Here is a 27,725-nt window from a genome sequence, read left to right on the forward strand (position 1 = left end):
ATATTATGTTTTCCATTGATACTTTACGAGAGAAAATGGAAATTTGTATAAATAAACACCAAATCACTGTAAAATCGAATAAAATAACATTTTGAGAAAAAAAGAAGAAGAAGATTTTTTGACCTTAAATATCTTATTTTTACGTCCCGCAGAAGCTATATACTAATTTTCAGACAAATCGGAGGTCCAAATTTTTTTTTGCTCCAAAATTGAGTGATTTGAAATGGAATGACACAAAATTAATTTTTCAAACAAATATTTTAAGTCGTTATGAGAAAATTATAATTTAACAGATGAAATAAAATAAACACAATTCAACTCGTAAAATATTTGGACCCTTACCAGCCGAACAGGTAAAGAACCCACCTTTTATATAGTTCATAATATACCTTTTCTACCTGGCTTCAAACGCTCGATATTTTTAACTCGTGGCAACATCGATTGACGGCAAATACACCGCAAATACACATTTTTATGTGGTGGAAGTCAAAATGGCTGTGAAGTGTAAAAATTTTTGTATATAATTTAAATTTTTAAAATCAAAATTTTAGAAAACTGAGAACGATACAGGGCATTAAAAAATGCGCTCAACAAACATACACGAATTAAAATTCGAAAATGATAGTATTTCTTAGTGATGCCAAATGACTGCAACATGAAAAGATGACATAATGATAGCGGCATGTATATATATATATATATATATATATATATATATATATATATATATATATATATATATATATATATATATATATATATATATTGTTATATTTCTATTTGATATGAAAATTAAATCTTGATAATTATAAACAAAATTCAATTTAATATAAAATATTTTCAATTTTCTCAACCACGGGCATATAAATTTAAAACAACCTGTATACAACAAATTGTTATATGTAATTTTAAGAAGTGATTAGAATAAGCGTACGAAACTCGGAACAATGTGCTTAGATAAACAAAGTGAATGACGCGTACCATTATCGTTCTTCTCGGAAGGTCGATCATTAGCCTATGCTAAATAAAACTCAGTGAAATAGATGATAGTTCATTATCGTTTTTCGCGGAAGGTTTCGATCATTAGCCTAAGCTAAATAAGACTCATTTGAAAGAGAGAATAGGTCATTAAAATTTGTAAATAGTTAGAAAGTATTTTAGAATGGGAATTAAATATTTTCTTTTGAAATCCATTAAGCATATTTAGAAAGATTAAAAATTGGTTTTGAGGAATATTACGAATGAGAGTTGGTGGTGGAAGATTGATGTGTGAATCTGGAAGGGATATTTAGAAAGTAGGGGAATGGATGACAAAGTGAGATCAGAATGTTTTGAGCTGTCGAGAAGTGAAGTCGAGTAGAAGACGGTAGTGTACGGAGAGTGAGAAAGCCGGTGTAGTTCCGTGAGTGTGGAGTATCTATCGTGGAACGAGAAGTAGGCCAGGTCGAGAGTAAAAGAACCTCCTTGAGCCAAGAGTGTCCCGGTAGCTGATAGCAGTTTCGAAAAAGGGAGAACACAGCATCACGACAGAAGCATGAACGAGATCTATTCGAGCTAGTTTTTCAAAGGAGAACATTACTGGAAGCCAGGACGAGGTTTGATCGCAGCCAAGGATAGCAGGAAACGGGTTTTGTGTGAGGACATTTTCAGTTCACCAGGAAAAGGTCAGTCTCATTTGTTTGGACATGAATGTATGGGTTTTTTTTGTATTAAATTCCACATAAAAAATTGAATAACATAATCAATTATATCAGAAAAGCTTCATCAAACTTAAATAGAGTTGTTCCTAATAACTCCTAATAATTAAATGTTAATAAAAACTTTCAATTGAAAACCAAAAGGAAATAAGATTCCCATTTGTAAATGTTATGTTTAAGAATAATAAGAAATAGCAAATATTAAGCATTGATAGCCTTTTTAAATAAAATAAAAAATATTTTGATTATAATTGTAACCCATATGTGTATTTTTTTTACTCTTTTCTTTTCTATCCCGATTAGGAACCATTAAGAAATATTTAGAAGCCACGAAAGTAAGTAATTAATTTATAATTCGCCCTGAGATTGAAAACATATTGATATGTGATCTGGTTAATTAATTAGATTAGTATTAATACATTGATTAAATTAAGTGACATATAAGAGTATTATCTCATATCAAAAATCAAGATCACATCAACTGTCGCCCAACGTGGGGCATTGTAAAGTATTTCTAGTGGCAAATTTGAAGGATAGAAAGAGTAAAGCCGGTATTTGAAAATTTATATGCCTGTGGTAAAAAGTGAGATACTTACATTTGATAACATAAAATTTTAGATCTCTTTAGGTACAAATTTTACATAACTGATTTAATAATTTATTTTTACGATATTTACATTTGATATATTTATGGACAATTTATAATATTTGGGTGAGAAAAAGTCGTCTTGGTAACATACTAGTAAAATTTCATATTTGGCGGGGACAGTACTTCTTGAAAACAAATGTCTGTGACAAGAAGCCAAAGCAAAGACAACAAAAAACAAAAAGAACATTCAGACCAAGAAGATATTTTAGACACGACAATCATGGCATCAGAACAGCAAGAATTATCAGGAATAGATAAACTATTACAACTGATGCAACTCCAGTCACAAAAACTGGATGACAATCAAAGAGAAACAAAACTAGCAATGGATGAAGCAAAAAGGACAATGGATAAAAATCAGGAAGAAACATCAAAAAAATTGGATGACAATCAACAGGAAACAAAACAAGCCATAGAAGAAAACAACAGAAATATAGAGAGTATTAAGAAGGAAATGGTTAAAAAAATAGAAGAGATTGCAGAAAAGAGCGAGAAACAGGAGTTAGAGATTAAAGAAATCAAAATCAAAATAAAGGAGATAACGAATTGCCAGAAAAAAGAAATGGAAAGTTTGGAAAACAAGTTGCAAAACGCTATTCAAGCAGACATAGAAGAAGTGGAAAGAAAGATTGCGGAAATCAATACTCAACAAAATGTCGGAGAAAGAAGAGAAATGGTTATACATAGCACAGATGACGTGAAGATAAGGTTTGGCGGGGACGTAAGAAGATTACACCCAGTGCCGTTCATAAATAGCCTGAAAAAGAAAATACAGCACATCGGAAATTTCGAAACAGCAAAAGAAACTATCAGAAACCATCTCAAATATGAAGCAAGCCTATGGTTCGATAGTAAAGAAGAAGAATTCGGCAATTGGCAACAATTTGAACAAAAATTTTTGAATTATTTCTGGGGAAAAGTCCAACAATTGGAAATTAACAAGGAATTGCAAAATGGGAAATACAATGATAGGATGGGTGTATCAGAAAGGACATATGCTTTGCAAATTTACAATAATGCAAAACATTTACAATATAATTACTCATCGGAACAATTAGTCGAACTGATTGCAAGACATTTCGAGGAAACGCTGGAAGACCATATCACATTGCAAAATTACAAAGACATAGATAGTTTATGCCAATTCCTACAAATAAGAGAATCACGTCTAAGAGAAAGAAAATCAAGAAGGTCGCGAGAAGATTACAGGCCCCGAGAAACACAAGATTACAGAGATAGAAATCAAAATAGGAGGGACTATACAAGACGAGATTTTAATCCCAGAAGGGAAAACGAAAATAGAGACAACGGAAGAGGAAATTATGAACAAAGAAATAGGCAATGGAATGAGGACAGAAATCGAGAATACCAGAATAGAAACACCACACGCTCAAATCAAGAAAACAGAAATAATGGTAGACAAAATGAACAGGGATATCGAGAAAACCGAAACAGATCCGACAGACCAAGAGAAAATAGAAGAGAAGTAAATAATACCCAGACAGATGAATATGACGGAGAGAGACATTATGACGAAAATATAAACAACGATGAGCAACCGGCGTCTTTTCACGACGGCGCTCACTAAAAACCAAAAATCAAACAGGAATCTTTTGTAACCCCAAGGAGTTTATTAAATTGGCAAGAAACAACGAAAAGAAAAATGGAGTTAATTTAAAATTTGTGGATGGATTTATCAACGAGAAACCAATTAAAATTATGATAGACACTGGATCTGAAATAACATTGGTCAACAGAAAACTAATAGAAGAAGTTAACTTAACAAATTTAATTTACAAAATACCTAGGGTAAATTTAGTGGGCGCAAACAAACGGACATTGGCAACTATAAATGAAGGCATACGAGTAATGGTACGACTGGGTAAGAAGATGTATGCACTACAATGTGTAATAATGCCAAACATGTCACATGACATGATAGTAGGAGTTGACGAATTGGCAGAAAAACATGTAGTGATAGATTTTAAAAATAATACGATGAATCTAACAGAAGAAAAAGAAGAAGAACAGGACAAGGAACAGGAGAAACAAAATACGGACGAATCAGGTAAAGAACAAACAGTGGAAATGAATTTGGCAACGAAGCAAGGACAAAGAAGAAAAGGGAGAAAAAGTCAGAAAAAGACAAAAGAAAATGAAACCTGTGGCTCCTCAAAAGAAGAGTTGAGCCCAGAAGAAGAAAATTTGAGAGTATCAGAAACAAAGGAAACCTGGGATTCCTCAAAAGAAGAGACGAGCTCAGGAGAAGAAGAAATAAAGCAAAAAAATGAAAGCGAAAAAGATATGATCGAAACAGTGGCATTTGAAGAGGAGGCATATGAAAACGAGGATGCAGAATACACGATAAAAGTATGTGAAAAATCTGAGGAAAAAGACAGAAGATTAATATGGGAAAAAGGGAAAGACAACATAATAGCCGACACTCTAACACAGGATGAGGACACTGAAAATAAGGAAACAATTACTCTACAGGTGGGACTAATTAGAGTAATACAAGAAGAAGGGGTATAAGACGTAGATTAAAGTAAGGAAATATACAGGGAGTTGGTTTTGCCTCGAGAAAATTTATTTAAAAATGCAGATAAATTTTATCGAATACAAGGCATTTGTTATATTTCTATTTGATATGAAAATTAAATCTTGATAATTATAAACAAAATTCAATTTAATATAAAATATTTTCAATTTTCTCAACCACGGGCATATAAATTTAAAACAACCTGTATACAACAAATTGTTATATGTAATTTTAAGAAGTGATTAGAATAAGCGTACGAAACTCGGAACAATGTGCTTAGATAAACAAAGTGAATGACGCGTACCATTATCGTTCTTCTCGGAAGGTCGATCATTAGCCTATGCTAAATAAAACTCAGTGAAATAGATGATAGTTCATTATCGTTTTTCGCGGAAGGTTTCGATCATTAGCCTAAGCTCAATAAGACTCATTTGAAAGAGAGAATAGGTCATTAAAATTTGTAAATAGTTAGAAAGTATTTTAGAATGGGAATTAAATATTTTCTTTTGAAATCCATTAAGCATATTTAGAAAGATTAAAAATTGGTTTTGAGGAATATTACGAATGAGAGTTGGTGGTGGAAGATTGATGTGTGAATCTGGAAGGGATATTTAGAAAGTAGGGGAATGGATGACAAAGTGAGATCAGAATGTTTTGAGCTGTCGAGAAGTGAAGTCGAGTAGTAGACGGTAGTGTACGGAGAGTGAGAAAGCCGGTGTAGTTCCGTGAGTGTGGAGTATCTATCGTGGAACGAGAAGTAGGCCAGGTCGAGAGTAAAAGAACCTCCTTGAGCCAAGAGTGTCCCGGTAGCTGATAGCAGTTTCGAAAAAGGGAGAACACAGCATCACGACAGAAGCATGAACGAGATCTATTCGAGCTAGTTTTTCAAAGGAGAACATTACTGGAAGCCAGGACGAGGTTTGATCGCAGCCAAGGATAGCAGGAAACGGGTTTTGTGTGAGGACATTTTCAGTTCACCAGGAAAAGGTCAGTCTCATTTGTTTGGACATGAATGTATGGGTTTTTTTTGTATTAAATTCCACATAAAAAATTGAATAACATAATCAATTATATCAGAAAAGCTTCATCAAACTTAAATAGAGTTGTTCCTAATAACTCCTAATAATTAAATGTTAATAAAAACTTTCAATTGAAAACCAAAAGGAAATAAGATTCCCATTTGTAAATGTTATGTTTAAGAATAATAAGAAATAGCAAATATTAAGCATTGATAGCCTTTTTAAATAAAATAAAAAATATTTTGATTATAATTGTAACCCATATGTGTATTTTTTTTACTCTTTTCTTTTCTATCCCGATTAGGAACCATTAAGAAATATTTAGAAGCCACGAAAGTAAGTAATTAATTTATAATTCGCCCTGAGATTGAAAACATATTGATATGTGATCTGGTTAATTAATTAGATTAGTATTAATACATTGATTAAATTAAGTGACATATAAGAGTATTATCTCATATCAAAAATCAAGATCACATCAATATATATATATATATATATATATATATATATATATATATATATATATATATATATATATAGAAGACAAGAAGTCTTTGCTGACAGTAAATAGAAAGAAATTTAGGATATTGGGTTATGCAGCAAATGAAAAGTGTACTCTTTCAAGTTTCTTTAATCCAAGCTTTCGGTTATGATTATAACCATCATCAGGGTGCTACAATGATATTTTTTCTATGTAAAAGAATATGAAAACATGTATAAATAAATAGTACTTACAAACTTATTGAGGATATTTCAAATGTGATGTAATTGAGGAGAATGAGATGCAACTTGATCAATGGTCATGCCGATGCCTCGAATCCAACAAAATTTAATGTAATAAGCGGGGTGGTTTGTATTATATCACCATTGCAGGAACGACCAATGAGCAAAGGTTACGTTGTTATGAAGTATCACCCGGTGACGGGTTTGGCATGACATTTGAAACATCAACAAAACTTTTTAAAAAAGAAGAGTAAAAGAACATTAAGGGTCAATGGTAAATATAAAATAATGTTAAAATTTATAAATAATAGTAAGACACTATCATAAAACGATTATAAAATTAAATTAAGGCTAAGAATTTAAAAAAATTGACATACACAACATATAGAATTAAAATTTGTTAAAATTGCGGTTAAATTGAGTAACAACAATATTGATTAAAATTGAATTTAAAATTATTTGTACAAATTATAATGTTGATGACAGTTCAGAGTCTCTAGAATGGGAGTTAGGAGATGACTCACGATTATCTAAATAGAGTAAGTAGGAAAACATTTCATTGAGGTGGCCTATATCAGTACGATGGTTCATCGAATTTGGATTTTTGTTTATGTGGGCCATTTCCAAAAATAGCCTCTTAGCCGCATGTGACTCACGGTCCAATACCCTCACGTTGTTATAATCAATTCGGTGGTCATTATTGAAAGAATGTTCGCCCAGTGCACTTCTATCCGGGTACAATCTACAGTCTGACCTATGTGATGTTATTCTGTCTTTTAGTCTTCTTGATGTTTGTCCGATGTATATTTGATTGCAATTTAAACAAGGAAGGCTGTAGACCGTATCAGTTTTAGAAAGCACTGGTGTCTTTTCTTTGACGTTCGAGAAAACCCTATTGACTGTGAGGGCAGTCCTAAACGCAAGTTTGATGTTTTCAAACGGCTTAAACAGTCGAGTCAACTTCGGTGCAATCTCACTGGTATATGGCAGCGTCATGTAAGCCACGTTAGTATTGGGAATGTCGATGGTTTGTGAGTTGTCTGCATCAACATTGTTATTGACAATTGTTGGTTGGCCAACAACTATGACTGACTGATTGGGCTGACTATAATTGGCCCAATATTTCGAATCATTGTGAGTTGTCTCAGTCAACATTTTTGGAACTTTTAACCTTTCTTTTTGAAAACAATTATTTTGTGTTTAACGGTGGTTTCTACAAGCAGACTTTCGGTACACCTATGGGTAGTACAATTTCCTCTATCTTAGCTGATTATGTTATGAATTACATTTTGCAAACATGCTATGAAACTCAATTTAATAAAAGCAATGAAAAACCGCGTTTTAAAAATCAGCGACGTTTCTTTCCACTCAAAAAATTTAAAAATATTGCTTCACCTTTTTTTGGAAAACGGTTATCCGGAGACTTTGTTGAGGAAATTACTATTTAATACAAGTAACATTCAACCAACAATTGTCAATAACAATGTTGATGCAGACAACTTCCTTGTTTAAATTGCAATCAAATATACATCGGACAAACATCAAGAAGACTAAAAGACAGAATAACGTCACATAGGTCAGACTGTAGATTGTACCCGGATAGAAGTGCACTGGGCGAACATTCTTTCAATAATGACCACCGAATTGATTATAACAACGTGAGGGTATTGGACCGTGAGTCACATGCGGCTAAGAGGCTATTTTTGGAAATGGCCCACATAAACAAAAATCCAAATTCGATGAACCATCGTACTGATATAGGCCACCTCAATGAAATGTTTTCCTACTTACTCTATTTAGATAATCGTGAGTCATCTCCTAACTCCCATTCTAGAGACTCTGAACTGTCATCAACATTATAATTTGTACAAATAATTTTAAATTCAATTTTAATCAATATTGTTGTTACTCAATTTAACCGCAATTTTAACAAATTTTAATTCTATATGTTGTGTATGTCAATTTTTTTAAATTCTTAGCCTTAATTTAATTTTATAATCGTTTTATGATAGTGTCTTACTATTATTTATAAATTTTAACATTATTTTATATTTACCATTGACCCTTAATGTTCTTTTACTCTTCTTTTTTAAAAAGTTTTGTTGATGTTTCAAATGTCATGCCAAACCCGTCACCGGGTGATACTTCATAACAACGTAACCTTTGCTCATTGGTCGTTCCTGCAATGGTGATATAATACAAACCACCCCGCTTATTACATTAAATTTTGTTGGATTCGAGGCATCGGCATGACCATTGATCAAGTTGCATCTCATTCTCCTCAATTACATCACATTTGAAATATCCTCAATAAGTTTGTAAGTACTATTTATTTATACATGTTTTCATATTCTTTTACATAGAAAAAATATCATTGTAGCACCCTGATGATGGTTATAATCATAACCGAAAGCTTGGATTAAAGAAACTTGAAAGAGTACACTTTTCATTTGCTGCATAACCCAATATCCTAAATTTCTTTCTATATATATATATATATATATATATATATATATATATATATAATATATATATATAGTATATATATATATATATGTATGTATATATATATGTATATATGTATATATATATATATATATATATGTATATATATATATATATATATATATATATATATATACAGGGTGGTGAATTGGAAAACGGGCCATAGGAAAATCAATGTAAAATTCTAAACTGTTGAATTCCTGCTTCCCTTATTATTCTACATCAAAAGACATGAGAAACTATTTGTAGAGGATTGAAATCTTTATTGAAAACAATTGTTAAAATTGTTCTACGAATTAAACACATTCCAAAATGTTGTAAAATATAATAAATTTTATCAAAGTATTTGCCAAATTTAGGCTACACACAGTGCAAGAATGTGTATAAGAGTGCAAGAATGTGTATAAGGTTGCCTTCGGTCACAATGAAATTATTATATTAACAATATTTTGAACTGTCAGTATTTTTATTTTATTGTTTAAAAAACAATAAAGTCGAAAAGATGTCCTCAGTTGAGGAGAAAGTAGTAATAATAAAGATGTTTTATTCAGTCAATAGTTTGCGTACTGTCAGAAATAGTAACGTGTGGCCTTTTACGCACTTACTTAGGTATGGCAAATGTATTCTATTTTTCAAAATTTTAAACTCTGTTTAAATCGTAGAACAATTTTAACTTTTGTTTTTAATACAGATTTTAATCCTCTACAAATAGTTTCTCATGACTTTTGATGTAAAATAATTAGGGAAGCAGGAATTCAACAATTTAGAATTTTACATTGAGTTTCCTATGGCCCGTTTTCCAATTCACCACCCGGTATATATATATATATATATATATATATATATATATATATATATATATATATATTTACATCCTACTATTCTTAAGGACTCAATCCATACCGCAACCGTACAGCCTCTCCTATTTAGAGGTGTATATAATATTTTAATAATCGAATATATTGAATCTAGTGACAAAACATTCTTAATGCCCAAATTTCTATTTTGATAAGATGAAAATTAATATATACTTGTCTTTTTGGTTCCGTTATCATTATAAACTCATTACGATTTCTTACTTTTGCAGCCTCATGAGTATAATTTTAAACAGTATTGTGGTGTTGCGGCCTCATATACACAACATTATAGACTCAAACAGTGTTGTCAATTCGCTCACTGCGTATTTAGATAATTTGGGGTTTCCCCTTTGTGATTTCAACGAAGTTATTTCCTATTTCGCGATTGTTTAAGTAATGGGATACATGAAATCGGAACATATGGTTTTAAAATCGACAAAAGTATAATAATTTAATAGTCTGTATTTTTAAACAAACGCTTATAACTTTACTGGTAAAATATTTTAATGACTTCTAAAAATAATCTGAACACGATAATATGTATTGAAAGAAATATAATAATTTTGGTTGGGTCAATGTAATACTTTTTTAATATTTCACGTTGTTCATTCGTTTAATTTCTCAACGATAATACATAAATATATAGAATCTAACTTTATATTCGATAATTAGGTAATATAGAATATAATTAGATTCGTAGTTAATATACACCTAGAAAGCAAATTTCTTGAATTTTTATTAAATTTATTTTTTATACAGGGTGTCCCAAAAAGATTGGTCATAAATTATACCACAGATTCTGGGGTCAAAAATAGGTTGATTGAACTTCACTTACCTATATAAATAAAGCACACAAAAAAAGTAACAGCCCTTTGAAGTTACAAAATGAAAATAAACTTTTTTTTCATATATCGAAAACTCTTAGAGATTTTTCATTGAAAATGGACATGTGGCATTCTTATGGCAGCAGCATCTTAAATAAAAAATATAGTAAAATTTGTGTACCCCATAAAAATTTTATGTTTGTTCCCCTAAACCCCCCAAACTTTTGTGTACGTTCCAATTATTAGTGTGGCACCATTAGTTAAACACACTGTTTTTAAAAAATTTTTGCTCTTAAGACTTTTTTGATAATCCAGTGTTTATCGAGATATTTTGAATATTTATCGAATCCACCACATATTTTATATGTCTAAGTACGATTATAGAGACCTGTTAATAATCTGAAAATTTGTTAATAACCTATTTATAATTTACATTTTTAGGTATATTTTAAAAAAAGAAGCCACATCTCGATAAAAGGTGACTTATCAAAAAAAGACTAAGGGCAAAAAAGTTTTAAAAACACTGTGTTTAACTAATGGTACCACAATAATAGCTTAATTGGAACGTACACAAACATTTGGGGGGTTTAAAGGTACAAAACTCCCATAAAATATTTATGTAAATACATTAAAAAGAAGCCGCATCTCGATAAAAACTCGCTTATCGAAAAAATACTAAGAGGCAAAAAACGTTTTAAAAACGTTGTGTTTAACTAATAATGAATTAATTGGAACGTACACAAAAGTTTGGGGGGCCGTTTAAGGGATCAAAACCCCCATAAAATTTTTATGGGGTGGACAAATCTCACTATAATTTTGTTTTAAGATGATCCTGCCATAAGAATGATACATGTCCACTTTCAATAAAAAATCTTTAATAGTTTTCGATATATTGAAAAAAATCGATTTTCATTTTGTAACTTCAAAGGGCTGTAACTTTTTATGAGCACATTTGTACTAAGGTAAGTTAGGTTTAATCGAACTATTTTTGACTCCAGAATGTGTGGTATAATTTATGACCAATCTTTTCGGGACAACCTGTATATAGGTCAGTAAAATGAAATACGGCGATGAATTAACGTGAAATACGGCGATAAAATTTCACAAAAATTTGGATATAGGTTCCTCTTATAAGTACTCAACTTTACTTCTGAACTTGTGCCATTGGTTGCTTTTACTTGGGAGTTGAAATCTTGTAGGCGAAAAAACGTACGTTCAAAAAATGTACGGAAATGGATAAATTATCAAATTTTAAGCAACTCTTGTGCTATAGAATTTTTGCTCTAAGTTAATACTTTTCAGTTATTTGTGAGTGAAAATGTTAATTTTTCAACGAAAAGAACCACGATTTTAGACGGTTTTTCGTAAATAACTCAACAACTAAATAATTTGTAAAAAAAATAATATTAGCAAATATATAGCTTATAAAAAATAGAAAACGGTACATTCATGAAGTCTGTAGACTCAAATTACAAATCGAGTATTTCAACGTGAAATAACCAAAAAATGAAGCACTTTTTGGGAAAATATGCAGAAAACTCAAAACTTTTATTTACTTTTCTAAATTTTTCCTTTCTTATGACTAACACTTTTTAATATAATTTTTAAAAAAAGCATTTTTTTTTCAACATTTCGAAGTTTGTTTTTTTATTTTATCAGTAACCACTTTCTTTTCAAAAATAAGCACTTTGAACCGGTGGGTGAAACTTAAAGATCATACATGTTTCGACGAGTAGTCAAATCTAAGTATTCAAGCTTAAATAACGGGAAAACGATGCAATGTATAAAATATACCTGCTAAATATTTGTCAAAGTACTTCGCAATACCTATCAAATGAGCTTAAGAATAAGTTAATAGCGTCAAAATTAAGCAAGTTATTATGAAAATAAGAGAACCCCTTGGAATTTTAAAAAAAAATTCCATTTCCACAAAAATTAAAATTTATAATAATCCTTACAAGAACTTCTTTATATTAGCATAAGTAATGATTTCAATAATTTTGACCGGTTTAGAATGCATATTTTTGAAAAAAAGATATAATTTAAAAAAATCATAATTTTTCAAATTATTGTAATTTTCATATTCTTTTGATAATAACTCCAAAAATAATCACAATACGTAAAAAATTATATAGAACCAAATTTTAGTTTTTTCTGTCAAATATTTTACTATTTCTATAGGGTAAAAAATAGCCGAGATAGAAACGTTTAAATCTTGAATTAACCTTTTATTTTTAAAAAAGTAAGAGGTATAAAAGATTAAGTTTTACGTGGTGAAATAGCCCTTCAAACTAACTTTCAAACGGTTTTTAGGTGAACATGATATCGTAAAAGTGGACGGAGGTATTAAAAAAACATAACATTTTTTGGAAACATTTTTAAAAGATAAATTTTGAAAAAATTTTGGAGCATAAATTTGAATGCCATCAACATGTTCGGGGCTCATTTGATAGATATTTTTAATTACTTTGACAAATGTTTAATAAGTTTATGTTATAAAATGCATCATTTTTCCGTTATTTCAGCTTGAACACTTAGATTTTTTACTCGCCGAAAAAAATATACATTCAATCACCTATAACTCACTTTTAGTTAACACTAAAAGGTTTTTCTAGTAAGGAGTTTATTCCGTTTTTTATTAGCTTCAATATTGGTAATAATAACTTTTTTGTAAAATCTTATAGTTTTTGAGCTATTGATGAAAAATCGGTTAAAAACATGTATTTTTCTCAAGAAAAATTAAAATCAATGATCTTTAATAACTCAAAAAGTTTACATTTATTTTAATAACTTTATACAACAAATGTTGCTTAGAATTTGTTCCTCTATCGAATTATGGGGTTATTTTGAATAAAATAATTTTCACCCCCGAGAAGGGGTGACATCCACCCCAGGGTAAAAGCGCAAGTTGGCACCATGTCACCTTTGTTCCTTGAGATATCCTCTAACTACTCACAAATTTTCATACAAATCGATGGAGGTTCAACGAAATCGGAGGTAATAGCTCATATCCACCTTCAGTGACTCCACTAAAAGGGAACAACTTTATTTTGAGCGTCGCGTCACTTGCTTAATTTTGGTGCTAAAAACTGTTATAAAAATCAAAAACAAAGCTTTTATTAAACACTTTTAAAAAAATTTGATGAGTTTTCCCTGAAAAGTCCTTAATTTTTTGGTTATTTAACGTTGACATGTTCAATTTGGAATTTGACGACTAAGAACCTACTTTTCATAACTCTGCTTCTACGGGGTTTACAGACTTAATTCATATTCTATTTTTTCATGTTTTTATAAGCTACATTTTTGCTAAGAATATTTTTTTGGATAAAATACTTACTTTTTGAGTTATTTGTGAAAAACCGTCTATAAATTTGTGTTTTTTTTTTGTTGAAACATGGACAGTTTCACTCGCAAATAACTCAAAAAGTATTATCTTAAACGTGAAAAGATCCAATAAAACAAAAGTTGCTTAGAATTAGTCAGTTTATCCATTTTTGAGAAGGGGTGGCTTTCACCCTTCAAGTAAAAGCAACCCTGGGCTCACGTCCAAAACTGAAGTAAAGGGGAAAAGGAACCTAAATCCATATTTTCAAGCAAATCCGTCATTTACCTAATAGGCAAAATGCCTGTTTTTCTTCGGCTGTGCCTCCTACTCAAATGAAATATTATCATCTCGTCTCTTTCGTTGTAGATATGTGCTTCTTTTTGAAATGCTATTTATCCCGTATTATTCTAACTATTCTGTCATGTTACATTTTACTGGTAAGCCTATTCCATTCTCTTCTTCTTTTTTGCACTCATTCTTTGATGTTGTTTATTCTGCATATGTGTCTAATCTCATTACTCATTTATCTGTCCAATAGTGTTTGCGATTATTCTTCTTACTATTCAAAACAAGTAATTGGAATTCGTAAATCCTAGGTTTTCATCCAAAGTGACCGAAAGTAGAATCGGAAGTCGATATTTGAACTATTCGTGTAACTTTGCGTCCGTCGATTGATATACGATTTCACTAATTTTGAGTAATTTTTAATAAACTTTCGGTCATAACTGTTTAACCTGAAATGACTTCCAAACCTGAACTAAAAATTCATGCTCGACTTTTCAATAAGCTTCGATTGCTATGTCACAATGTACTATTTCTGCAACTATAATATGGCACTTTCCGGTTAGAATTATTTAATCGGAAATGATGTAAGAATCAAAAATATACATTTGTTTTCATCTTGCTAAGGCACGCCGAATAATATATCGCTTATACTATTTAGGTGACTTTAAAATGGTACTTCCGCTTGCAACTCTAAATCCGAAAGTCGGGCGTCAAATTTCTCATCTTTAATACCACCCTTGGGTTACAAGCTTTCATTCGATATCTCATTTGTCATTCTATCGGTATTAATAACGGAAGAGTTATATTCGCGGACAGACAGTCACGAAACCGGAAATATATATTTGTTCTCGTCTTACTAAGGCGCGTCGAATAATATATCGCTTGTACTATTCTGACGATGTTAAAGCAGTATTTTCGGTTTCATTTCTAAAACCAGAAATCCTTGGTCAAATTTCTACCCCCTTTAGTACCTTCCTTGGTTATAAACTTTCTTTTGACACCTCATTTGTCATTCTACCTAGTATAATGACGAAGAAGTTGTGTTTATGGACGGACAAACATGCATGAAACCGGAAGTATATATTAGTTTTCGTCTTGCTAAGGCCTGTCAACTAATATTTCGCTTGTACTATTTCAGCGATTTTAAAACAATATTTCCGGTTTCAACTGTAAAACCGGAAGTCGGAAATCAAATTTCTAATATACCTCTAATAAAATTTTTGGGTTAGAAATTCCCATTCGACACCTCATTTGTCACTATTTATTTTAATAACGGAGGAGTTATATTCGCTGACAGACAGACTGACGGACGGACAGGCATGAAACCGGAAGTATATATTAATTTGTTCTCATCTTGCTAAGGTGCGTCGAATAATATATCGCGTGGACTATTTCGGTGACTTTATAACAGTACTTCCGGTTGTAACTATAAAACCGGAAGTGCAAGGGCAAATTTACCACATTTAATACTATCCACACAGAGGCGATTAGGCCTTACATGGGCATCATTTTGCAAAGTAAGCCATATTCTAAAAAGCTCAATTCCTAGGTGTATTAAGCGAAAGGTTTATAACCAATGTGTTTTGCCAGTACAAACTTATGAAGCAGAGACTTTAGCACTGACGCAAAAATCAGCAAATAACATCAGAGTCACACAACGAGCCATGGAACGTGCAATGTTGAACGTGAGCCTTCGAGACCACATAACAAACCAACAAATCAGGCAAAGATCAGGAGTTCAAGACGTCATCGAAAACGATACGACGCTTAAGTGGAACTGGGCAGGGCACTTAGCTAGAACACAAGATGGACGGTGGACACAACGAATCATGGAATGGAGGCACAGAAACTATAAAAAAAGCCGAGGACGACCACCGACTAGATGGACCGACGACATTGCAGGAAACTGGCTACAAGAGGCCCAGTGTAGAGAATACTGTAAAGAACTGAGGGAGGCCTACGTCCAGCAGTGAACGCGATTGGCTGATTGATTGATTAATACCATCCTTAGGTTATAAGCTTTCATTCAACATTGCATTTAGCCTCATTTATTATCCTTCTATCTGGTCTAATGACGGGAAGAAGTTGTGTTTATAGACAGACAGACAGACATGCATAAATTCAACGTTTTCTCATTTTTTTAGAATGGGCGAAAACAATATTTATTTTTATTTATGTAACAGCGATAGTTATATTCTGAATTACAAACATATATACATACCTACCTTAATACATGTGTTAATGAAAATTTAAAGAATTGTGGAAAATTTCTGTGAAACAAAATATCCTCGCGTATGACTATTAATAAAATAAAATATACCTAATGCAATTCAATACATTTTCTAACACATAAAAATGAACAATACCAGTAAATCACCTGTAAGCAAGACGATTGTAAAATATGCGGGATAGAATGATTCAATATTCGAGCAACAGTGTTGCCAGCTAAGTCGAGGCCATAATGTCGTATGATAGTTTGACACATGAAGGATATACACATTGAATATACACATAAAAGCGACCTCTAACGGCAAATGGCTGAACTATAAGCGACGTTACGGACTCATTTTGTTTTAAGATTTACAGGAATTCTAAGACACCAACAAGATTTGTAACATTTTTGTTTGGTAGGTAGAGGTCTCTAGTTTCTCATTCAACAAAACTTTGGTAGAAAATGACAACCAGTTAAAAGAAATACATGAAAAAAATTACGGACTCCGTATATTGAGGCCGTAAATCGCTCGAGTCCGTTGTGTATGGTCAAAACCTTAATACCGAGTCCGCAATGTTAAGAGGATATATATATATATATATATATATATATATATATATATATATATATATATATATATATATATATATATAAAGAAAGAAAGATTAATCTTTGCAGATAAGTTAAACAGTAAAGTTTTGAATATTGGGGAAATCTGCAAACCAAAACTCAATGCGTATCAATTGTACGGCCTAACGTTTGCCAATAATCAACAATAATTTTAAAAAATTTAAAAAAAAAAAACCTTTAAATAAATAGAATATGTAATTATGTAACATGACACTTATGTTGCGGTACATCCTCTTGTAATATTTAGATAAATAAACCTTAATATTTTTGTTTAATAATACCTTTTGTCCGTACCGATTTGGTGTTTGGTACTTCTATGCGTAGGTCAAATGAACCTACATGTCTATTCATGAGCATGCGCTCAATATAGTTAACACCGAACGGGAAAGTTCAAAAAAAGAAGGACATATTTAAACATTCATTGTTCTCATCTACATGTAAAGTTACTTCCAACATAAAATGTAGTTATATGCTAGTGTAATTGGTTCCTTGAGTAAATAATTCATTGATTGTAACCATATAGCCATAGTTTTCCAAGTTGAAGTGTTGTGTTTTCTTTTTACTTCAAACAAAAAGAGATATGTTTTTATACATATCGTCTTTTTTATTACTTAACACCGTAACTCTACAATTCTACGTATTGGTAATGAAAACTAACATTTTGCATGGAATATATATGGCTAATTAACATTTTCTTTATTTCAGCCCTGAAGAAGTGAATAATCATTCACGAAAACGTTAGGCCGTACAATTGATACGCATTGAGTTTTGGTTTGCAGATTTCCCCAATATTCAAAACTTTACTGTTTAACTTATCTGCAAAGATTAATCTTTCTTTATTTTATAGGAACATGGGGTTTTACAACACAATAAGGGTAGAGTATGGTGAACAATCGGTGAGGTTTCTCAAGGATTACCAAAGAACCAATTTAAAACTGGCCAAGGAAAGGAATCGGAGACTTTTCTTGCTTTCATGTAGAAGTAAAGGTATCACACCTAATCATATTTGTCATGCCACTACATCTGTTCATAATTACATACACAGAAATGAATTTTGGCAACTGGAAGGATGTCAACAATTGATCAGGTTAGACAGTAAACTTTTAAATGTTGAGATTGCAACCAATCACAAAAATCTTAAAAAACTAGAGAATTCATTATCTTTATTGAAAAATAATATCATTCAATCTACTTCTGAAAATATTTGGTTACAATTCTCACATACACAATCTATTAATTATAAGAAATTATTTTTTTCTATTAAATCTGACAACTTAAAGAAAATTGACACACTTTACCAGTCTTGTTGTAAAACTTTTCTAAAAACAGATCCTAAATGGATTAAGAATTTATCTACTTCAATTATTCCAAACGATATTTTGGGTTTTCTAGCATTGGGAAACAAATTTAGTATTGAACCTAAATTAGGAAAAGATCTTCAAATCAAATCTCTCCTTGCTGACTTGGAACAGATCATTAGTTCATTACCATCTGAATTAGAACAAAACTCAGTTCGTGCTAGATCTACGAACATCATTACCAACCATATTCTGAACACTTCCAGATCATCTTATACCTTTTTCAACAACTTATATTTTAAAACCAGGCAATTCCTAAAATCTAATCCTGACCTGGTGGTTACCAAAGCAGACAAAGGAAACGTCACTGTCATTCTAGACAAAACACAGTATCTAGAGCTCTGTTCTTCTCTTATTGATAATGATGGATCATATAAACCTATTTCTTCTGATCCCACTCCCACGTTACAAAGAAAATGTAATGCACTGATTTCATCCCTAGCTGTTTCTAAACAAATCGATAACAACACAAAAAAGAAACTTACCACTTATAATGGCACAATTGCAAAATTTTATGCATTGCCCAAAATCCACAAACCGATTCTATCAGTGCGTCCAATAGTAGCTTCAATTGGAACCCCTACTGAATACATCTCTGCCTTTGTCACAGACATTCTTACTAAAGCGTACGATTATGAAAATAGGTATTATGTAAAAGATTCTTTTCAAATGGTGGAAAAATTTAATGGTTACAAATTACCAGATAACTATGTTCTCGTCAGCCTGGATGTCGTATCCTTATTTAGTAATGTTTACTTAAGAATAAGCTTAATGGTCATAGAAGCTAATTGGGACCGTATTGGAGGTTGTTGTTCCATTTCTTTTGACAACTTTATCAACATCGTCGAATTTTTGTTTACTAACACTTATTTCTCATTTAACAACAAATTCTATCAACAAACTTTCGGTACTCCTATGGGAGCAAAGATCTCTCCTATTATTGCTGCTTATGTTATGGATTATGTGTTAGACACTGTCATTCCTGTCTTATCCTTCAACATTCCCTTCATCAAAAAATATGTTGATGACATAATCTTGGCTGTGCCATCTGATAAAACTGATGAATTATTAAACACCTTCAACAGTTTCATCCCAAATATCCAATTTACTATAGAGAAAGAGGATACTAACTTTTCAGTACCCTTTCTAGACATCAGAATGATAAGGGATGCAAACAATATAATTAAAATTGATTGGTATCAGAAACCTACTCATTCGGGCAGGTATTTAAACTACCATTCATATCACAAACATTCCACCAAAGTTAATTTAGTAAAACAGATGAAAAGCAGAGTCATCAAATTATCAGATCCTTCCTTCCATAACAAAAACCTGCAAATACTAACTAAATTGTTCATCTCAAATTCTTATCCAACCACACTAATAAATAAGATCTTGTTTAACACAGTCCATAATGAAGACTTAACACCTTCCCCCGCGACTAACAATGTTGACCTTGATGGCTTAGGCAATGACAGGGTCTCTAATACTCCAACTTTAAATAGATATTTTTCAATACCTTATATCAAAGATATTACTCCGGGGTTGACTAGGATATTTAATAATTTAGAAAGTAACAATAACAACAATGATAATCATTTTAAAATCAATGTGGCTTTCAGATCAGCTTTAACAATTAACAACCTTTTTTCAAAAGTTAAGGATAAAACAGAAATAGGTAAGCTTAGTAATATTGTCTACAAAGTTCCCTGTTCTTCTTGTAACAAATCGTACATTGGTCAAACTTCTCAACTTCTTAAATTTAGGATCACTTTACACAAAAGTGATTCACGTCTTCAGCCCGACCGTTGTGCATTGGCTAAACACGTCCATACCACAGGTCATTCCATGGATTTTGAAAACACCCTCGTTCTTCATCAAGAGAACAATAAATTTAAAAGGGAATTTATTGAAATGTCCTATATCTTCCTTAATGATTCCTCTATTAATGTTAAAGGTGACTTCAAAAATCTGAGTGATATTTATCATCTTTTACTCAGATCAGATACCAGCCATAGATCGAATTTGCATGACTCCAACTTGACTGATAATACGTAATTGTCAATATTAATAGTTCTTAGAATAAAAAGTAATTTTTGTTTGCCAATAATCAACAATAATTTTAAAAAATTTAAAAAAAAAAAAAAACCTTTAAATAAATAGAATATGTAATTATGTAACATGACACTTATGTTGCGGTACATCCTCTTGTAATATTTAGATAAATAAACCTTAATATTTTTGTTTAATAATACCTTTTGTCCGTACCGATTGGGTGTTTGGTACTTCTATGCGTAGGTCAAATGAACCTACATGTCTATTCATGAGCATGCGCTCAATATAGTTAACACCGAACGGGAAAGTTCAAAAAAAGAAGGACATATTTAAACATTCATTGTTCTCATCTACATGTAAAGTTACTTCCAACATAAAATGTAGTTATATGCTAGTGTAATTGGTTCCTTGAGTAAATAATTCATTGATTGTAACCATATAGCCATAGTTTTCCAAGTTGAAGTGTTGTGTTTTCTTTTTACTTCAAACAAAAAGAGATATGTTTTTATACATATCGTCTTTTTTATTACTTAACACCGTAACTCTACAATTCTACGTATTGGTAATGAAAACTAACATTTTGCATGGAATATATATGGCTAATTAACATTTTCTTTATTTCAGCCCTGAAGAAGTGAATAATCATTCACGAAAACGTTAGGCCGTACAATTGATACGCATTGAGTTTTGGTTTGCAGATTTCCCCAATATTCAAAACTTTACTATATATATATATATATATATATATATATATATATATATATATATATATATATATATTTACCATTGACATATATATATATATATATATATATATATATATATATATATGTATGTATATATATATATATGTATATATGTATATATATATATATATATATATCAATCAAATGAAATAGAGAATGTGGAGAAATCCCCTTACGAATAATTCACACATCCACCATTTTGGGTTGGGAAAATTTTTTGAATAGAATTAAAAATCCAAACACTAGTTCTTAGAAATGTGTTTCGCCCTCTTCAACCTCTCTGGGCTCATCGGTAAGGATGAGAGGTTGAATATCCTTAGACACATTCCACTCAAAAACAACATTCGAGACCAAGACATAGCAGAAGCGTAGATCTACGCCAAATCTGAAAATGACAGTCTCAAGTTTTAATTCCCTAATTACTCGAAGTAAAACATATGTTTAAAACAAAAGATGAGAAGTTATTGGTTTAACGACCACTCGTACGATATCAATCAAATGAAATAGAGAATGTGGAGAAATCCCCTTACGAATAATTCACACATCCACCATTTTAGGTTGGGAAAATTTTTTGAATAGAATTAAAAATCCAAACACTAGTTCTTAGAAATGTGTTTCGCCCTCTTCAACCTCTCTGGGCTCATCGGTAAGGATGAGAGGTTGAATATCCTTAGACACATTCCACTCAAAAACAACATTCGAGACCAAGAAGACCAACATTCTAAGGATATTCAACCTCTCATCCTTACCGATGAGCCCAGAGAGGTTGAAGAGGGCGAAACACATTTCTAAGAACTAGTGTTTGGATTTTTAATTCTATTCAAAAAATTTTCCCAACCCAAAATGGTGGATGTGTGAATTATTCGTAAGGGGATTTCTCCACATTCTCTATTTCATTTGATTGATATCGTACGAGTGGTCGTTAAACCAATAACTTCTCATCTTTTGTTTTAAACATATGTTTTACTTCCAGTAATTAGGGAATTAAAACTTGAGACTGTCATTTTCAGATTTGGCGTAGATCTACGCTTCTGCTATGTATTGGTCTCGAATGTTGTTTTTGAGTGGAATGTGTCTAAGGATATTCAACCTCTCATCCTTACGATGAGCCCAGAGAGGTTGAAGAGGGCGAAACACATTTCTAAGAACTAGTGTTTGGATTTTTAATTCTATTCAAAAAATTTTCCCAACCCAAAATGGTGGATGTGTGAATTATTCGTAAGGGGATTTCTCCACATTCTCTATTTCATTTGATTGATATCGTACGAGTGGTCGTTAAACCAATAACTTCTCATCTTTTGTTATATATATATATATATATATATATATATATATATATATATATATATATATATATATATATATATATATATATATATATATATATATATATATATATATATACGTCTTCATATCAAGGCGAGATCCGACTAAATCGAGGACAACCCGAGATCCACCAATAGGAAATTAATTATTGGAGTATATTGTTCATAAGTATCTTTATAATTAACATATTAATCATGGCACACTTAGAGGGGAAAAGATTTTTGTACTTAAATTTTTCTGATAAATTTACAGCGAAACGAGATCCGTCGCTGAAAAGTAAAGGGGAGGACTTATATACGAAATTTTAGATATTTACCGTTCAACGCGAGATCACACACTGATGCCAGCTCTAAAGAGTATTAGTCGAGCGGTTGGAGCTCGTGTTGTATTGTATATTTCCCACGATATAAAGATATATAATGGGCGTAACTTTTAAGTATCGCTTCTTTTGTGTCTTTAACGTCTACGATTGACCTTTCAGAAAGTCCCTTAGTTTTATTACATACATAAGGGTGTGAAAAAATAAAAAGAATACTTGACAAATAATAACCATTTAATAGTGATAATTATTTGCAATACAATATTTTAAAACTATACATTAATATTCTTAAAAAACACTTACTACGAAACCAAAATGTAATTATTATATTCTTAAATAATACAAATTGTTACAAAATAATTATTTAAATGATTGCTTGTTTTAAAAATACATTACAAGAAAGTAAAATTTTTTATGAATATTATTAAAGTTTAAAAAATAAAATAACTCAATATGTAATTATTATTTGATAGTTAAAAAATGATTTTAAATAAAATGATTTAAAAGATAAAAAGAAACACACATAATTTTCAGGGTCAACTCCTAATTGCATGAAAATTTGGATTTAGATTCTACCCATCCCCCACTTCAAAGTTGAATTTGTGCCGTTGATTGCTTTTACTTGGAGGGTGAAAAAATATACGTTTAAAATAAGTCCGGAAACAGATCTGACTAAGTTTAAGCAACTTTTGTTCTATAGAGTTTTTTTAACTTAGGTACTAGGTTAATTTAGTAGTAGGTACTAGAGTCACTTGCGACTAAAAATATTTACTTTTCAACAAAAAAAAACACGTTTTTCGGCGGTTTTTCGCAAATACTCAAAAAGTAAGTATTATATCGAAAAAATATTCTTGGAAAAAATGTAGCATATAAAAAAAACGAAAAAATGGTATATTCTTAGTCTTTAGAACCAGTAAAAGTAAATTTGTAGCTCATAAAAAAGACGATCTTATCCTTCAAATTCCAAATCAAATATTTTAACGTGATACATAGTGCCAAAAAATGAAGCTCTTTTCGGGGAAAACCCATTAAAATTTTTTTAAAGTGTTAACAAAAAGCTTTATTTTATTTTATAAAAGTTATATACGGGTAGGAGAGACAACGGAACGAATTTTCGAACGTTTAAACAGACGACATCCCAGATTTACCAATTTCTGGACAATTGATCCAAAGGTTGGATTCTAACAACGAAACAGTTGTGGATTTTCAAGTTTTCAATGAGAGTTAGAATGAAAAAACATTAGTGACCTCGAGTATGATGGTTTGGAGAATTTGGCTGGTTATATCTGCCATAAATTGAAGGACTCCAGTATTCAATCCGAAGATGTTTCAACGTACACGTTGGTTGATCATTTGAGTAAGTGTGGTTTATGTAAACCATCAGACACTCTCTTGTCATATATTAAGTAACTGGAGACAATTTTTCCTTCCACATGAATGGTGATTCCATTTTGGTAACTAAAAATTATTTAGAAAACCTTATGTCCAAAAGTGTGACTGTAGACTGTTCTAACAAAGCGAACAAGTTATTTTTTAGGTCTCGGACTCGGATGTACTTCCGAATTAAAGAATTAAACAAGTCTCTTAACAACCTGACATTGCGTAAAAGAAAAATTATGAAAACTGCTACATAGTTGCTGTATGTACGTCTATTTCACATGCACAAAATTTAAATAAAGTGCATGGCATGAAAACTGTAAAACTTATTTTTGTCTTTTCCAAGCCTCTTACTTAAATGTGATGAAATACATTATTTAAAAAGTAAAAAATTTTGTTTTTTTATCAATCCATTAAATTTATGGTTTTATTTTGGGGCTTTTCTTCCCCTTGGTAAAAATTATATTTACTAATGTGTAGGCCACTAATCAATTTTTGTCAACTAACGAAATATAATAATTTTAGTAGATATCGATTATATGAATATTTTTATTTTCCGGATACCAATATAATCAAGAAACTGGGAACTTTACAAATAACTGAAAATCAATTTAAATAAAAGTAAATAGTTTAATAATTTTCCTCTAAACTATAAAAATCACTTAGTTTCTTTTAGTCATAATTCATTCATTTGTACTATTCTCAAATTTCATTCGCGTTCGTATTACGAACGCATAGACGGGACTATGCTTTACTCTGTTGTTAACGTCATGCGCCAATCGGACGAAGTTACGTAACTAGAATATCAGGGTGTGCATATTTCCGGGTCCCGGTGAATTCGTATCTATTTTAATCCCCATCCTAATTACAGACCAACTGGCAACTCTGGTGCGCAGGTAATTTTTAAATAACCCATTAACTACCGGTGAATTGGTAACTTTCATTTTTTAAGTATTGTTGATAATCTAATATCGGTATTCCAGGTATTTAGCGCTGAACTCCTAGAAAATGGAAAAAATGTCACAGGAAGTGAAACCGATGATGAAACGAAACGCAAAAGAGAAAACTTGGATGATTGTTTTAATAGAAGTAAAATTAAAAAACGGTCACCAAGCAAAGCAGGCAACGAAAACAAGGAAGACATGGAAAATGTTATGATTACAATAATGAATAAAAACGATGAAATGCTTCAGGAAATAAAACAAATAAGGAAAGAATAACAACAAACCAATAAAGAGTTAATGGGTGTAAAAGCAGAGAAACAAAAACTAAAAAAAGAAGTAAAACAGCTACATGAATGAATGGAGCAACTGGAGAAATTTAGCAAAAAGAAAAGCTTGTTCGTAACTGGGTTGAAAGTAGAAACAAATGATTATAAGAAATTAAAAGAAGAAATGGAAAATTTCAGAGCCCAAGAGTTGCAAATACAAATAAAACTAAGAAGTGCAAAAAAAAATAGGAGAAACAGTATGCGCAATAGAAACAGAAGCCCTCACGGATAAAATGGAAATCCTAAACACGAAACGTAAACTAAAACAGCATAAAGATCGTATCTATATAAACAACGATTGGACATCGAAAGAAAAAGAAATACAAAAGGAAATAACTAAAATAGCAAAGGACGAAAGAAGCAAAGGTAAGCACACGAAAATCGGCTACAAGAAATTAATAGTGAATGGCAAAATCTAGATATGGGACGAAGAGAGAGAACAGCTGATAGAAAATTCAAAAAACTAATAAACGAAGAACAGCGGCTGAAATATGATATTGACATGGCAAAAAAAGACTCGGAAATGTAAACGGTTAACGAAAACTAACGCACACAAAATAAAGAAAGAATCTCAATAAGAAGAAAAGAACAAAACCCATTAGAATGGGCTCTTGGAATATTAGAACCATGCTGGCAGCAGGTAAGATGCAAGAAATAGCTCTTGAAATGAAAAAATACCAACTAGAAATCCTAGCCGTACAGGAAATACGATGGAAGAAAGAAGGAAAAATTGAGAAGAAAAACTTTAGCATGTATTATTCGGGAGAAAACAAACAGGGAACGAATGGTACGGCATTTATGGTGAACAAAAAAATGAGGGAAAAACTGATACAATTCAAAGCAGTTAAGGAAAGGATATCTTACATAAGAAAATAAACAAGCCAACATCTCGATAGTCAATTGCTATGCACCCACCGAAGAAGCAAACCAAGAAGATAAAACAGAATTCTAAGACATCCTGGAAGAAACCTGTGAAAATATTCCGAGGAATGACATATTAATAATATTGGGTGATTTCAATGCAAAGATCGGAAAGGAGGACTATAATCGTAATGTAGCTGGCAAAGAAACCATTCATGAAACTACGAATGATAATGGAGGAGAAATCTGCAACCTAGCAGCAGCAACAAATACATATATAGTTAGTACTGGGCATAAACATAAAAAAGAAAACAAAATAACATGGATGATACCAGGAAGAATGGATGGAAACCAAATAAATCATACTCTAATTTCGAAAAAGTGGACACAAATAGTACAAGACGTAAGGTCATATAGAGGGGCAAATGGAGGCACTGACCACATATTGTTGATAGCAAAACTTAAGATGAAAATAATCAAAGCAAATAATCATAAGGAAGGAAAAAGGAGGAAATGGAATATAGCCAATCTGAAAACGCAAGAAACAAAGCAACAATATACAGAACAACTGGAACAGAAATTGGGTCAGTACGAGCACATAGAAATAGAAGGAGAATGGAAAAACATAAAGAACAGCATAATAGAGACAGCAGAACAAATAATAGGATTCCAAAAAAACAAAGAATCGAAAGAATGGTTTGATGAGGAATGTCACCAAAAAAGTCAACTGAAGCACCTCGCAAGAAACAAATGGCTACAAAGTGCCGAACAGGAACAACTGGACCAATATAGAAAAGAAGAACAAGAAGCATTGAAACTCTATAGAAGAAAGAAGAACACATGGATCTCTGAACAAATGCAAGAATTAGAAACGAATAATAAAGACAACAAGAAATTGTTCGAATAGATAAAACAACAACACATTACCAAAAAATCTGTCACAAAAATAAACAAAAAAGATTGGGAAAAACATTTCACGGACCTATACAAAAACGACAATAAGGCATATTCAGAGGATGAGGATATAAGAGATAACAGAGATGAAGAGGAAGTCGCACCTACTTATCAGGAATTCATGGAGGTATTAAAACAACTAAAAGTAAACAAAACGCCAGGGCCAGATGAAATCAACAACGAACTGATCA

The 27,725-nt window shown here is 31.4% G+C and overlaps 1 protein-coding gene across 1 annotated transcript in view; it reads left to right on the forward strand.

Annotated features, from left to right (window-relative positions):
* The window catches only part of LOC126892800 (uncharacterized), a 144,754-nt gene extending 123,465 nt beyond the window's left edge, over positions 1-21,289 (forward strand). Inside the window, exon 2 of the mRNA XM_050662533.1 lies at positions 18,116-21,289. Coding sequence (XP_050518490.1) covers positions 18,116-20,684 — 2,569 coding nt within the window. The 3' untranslated portion in view covers positions 20,685-21,289. The remainder of the gene's footprint in view (positions 1-18,115) is intronic.
* The last annotated feature ends 6,436 nt before the right edge of the window (positions 21,290-27,725 follow it).

This window comes from Diabrotica virgifera, chromosome 9, assembly GCF_917563875.1.
Source record: "Diabrotica virgifera virgifera chromosome 9, PGI_DIABVI_V3a".
Lineage (NCBI taxonomy): Eukaryota > Metazoa > Arthropoda > Insecta > Coleoptera > Chrysomelidae > Diabrotica > Diabrotica virgifera.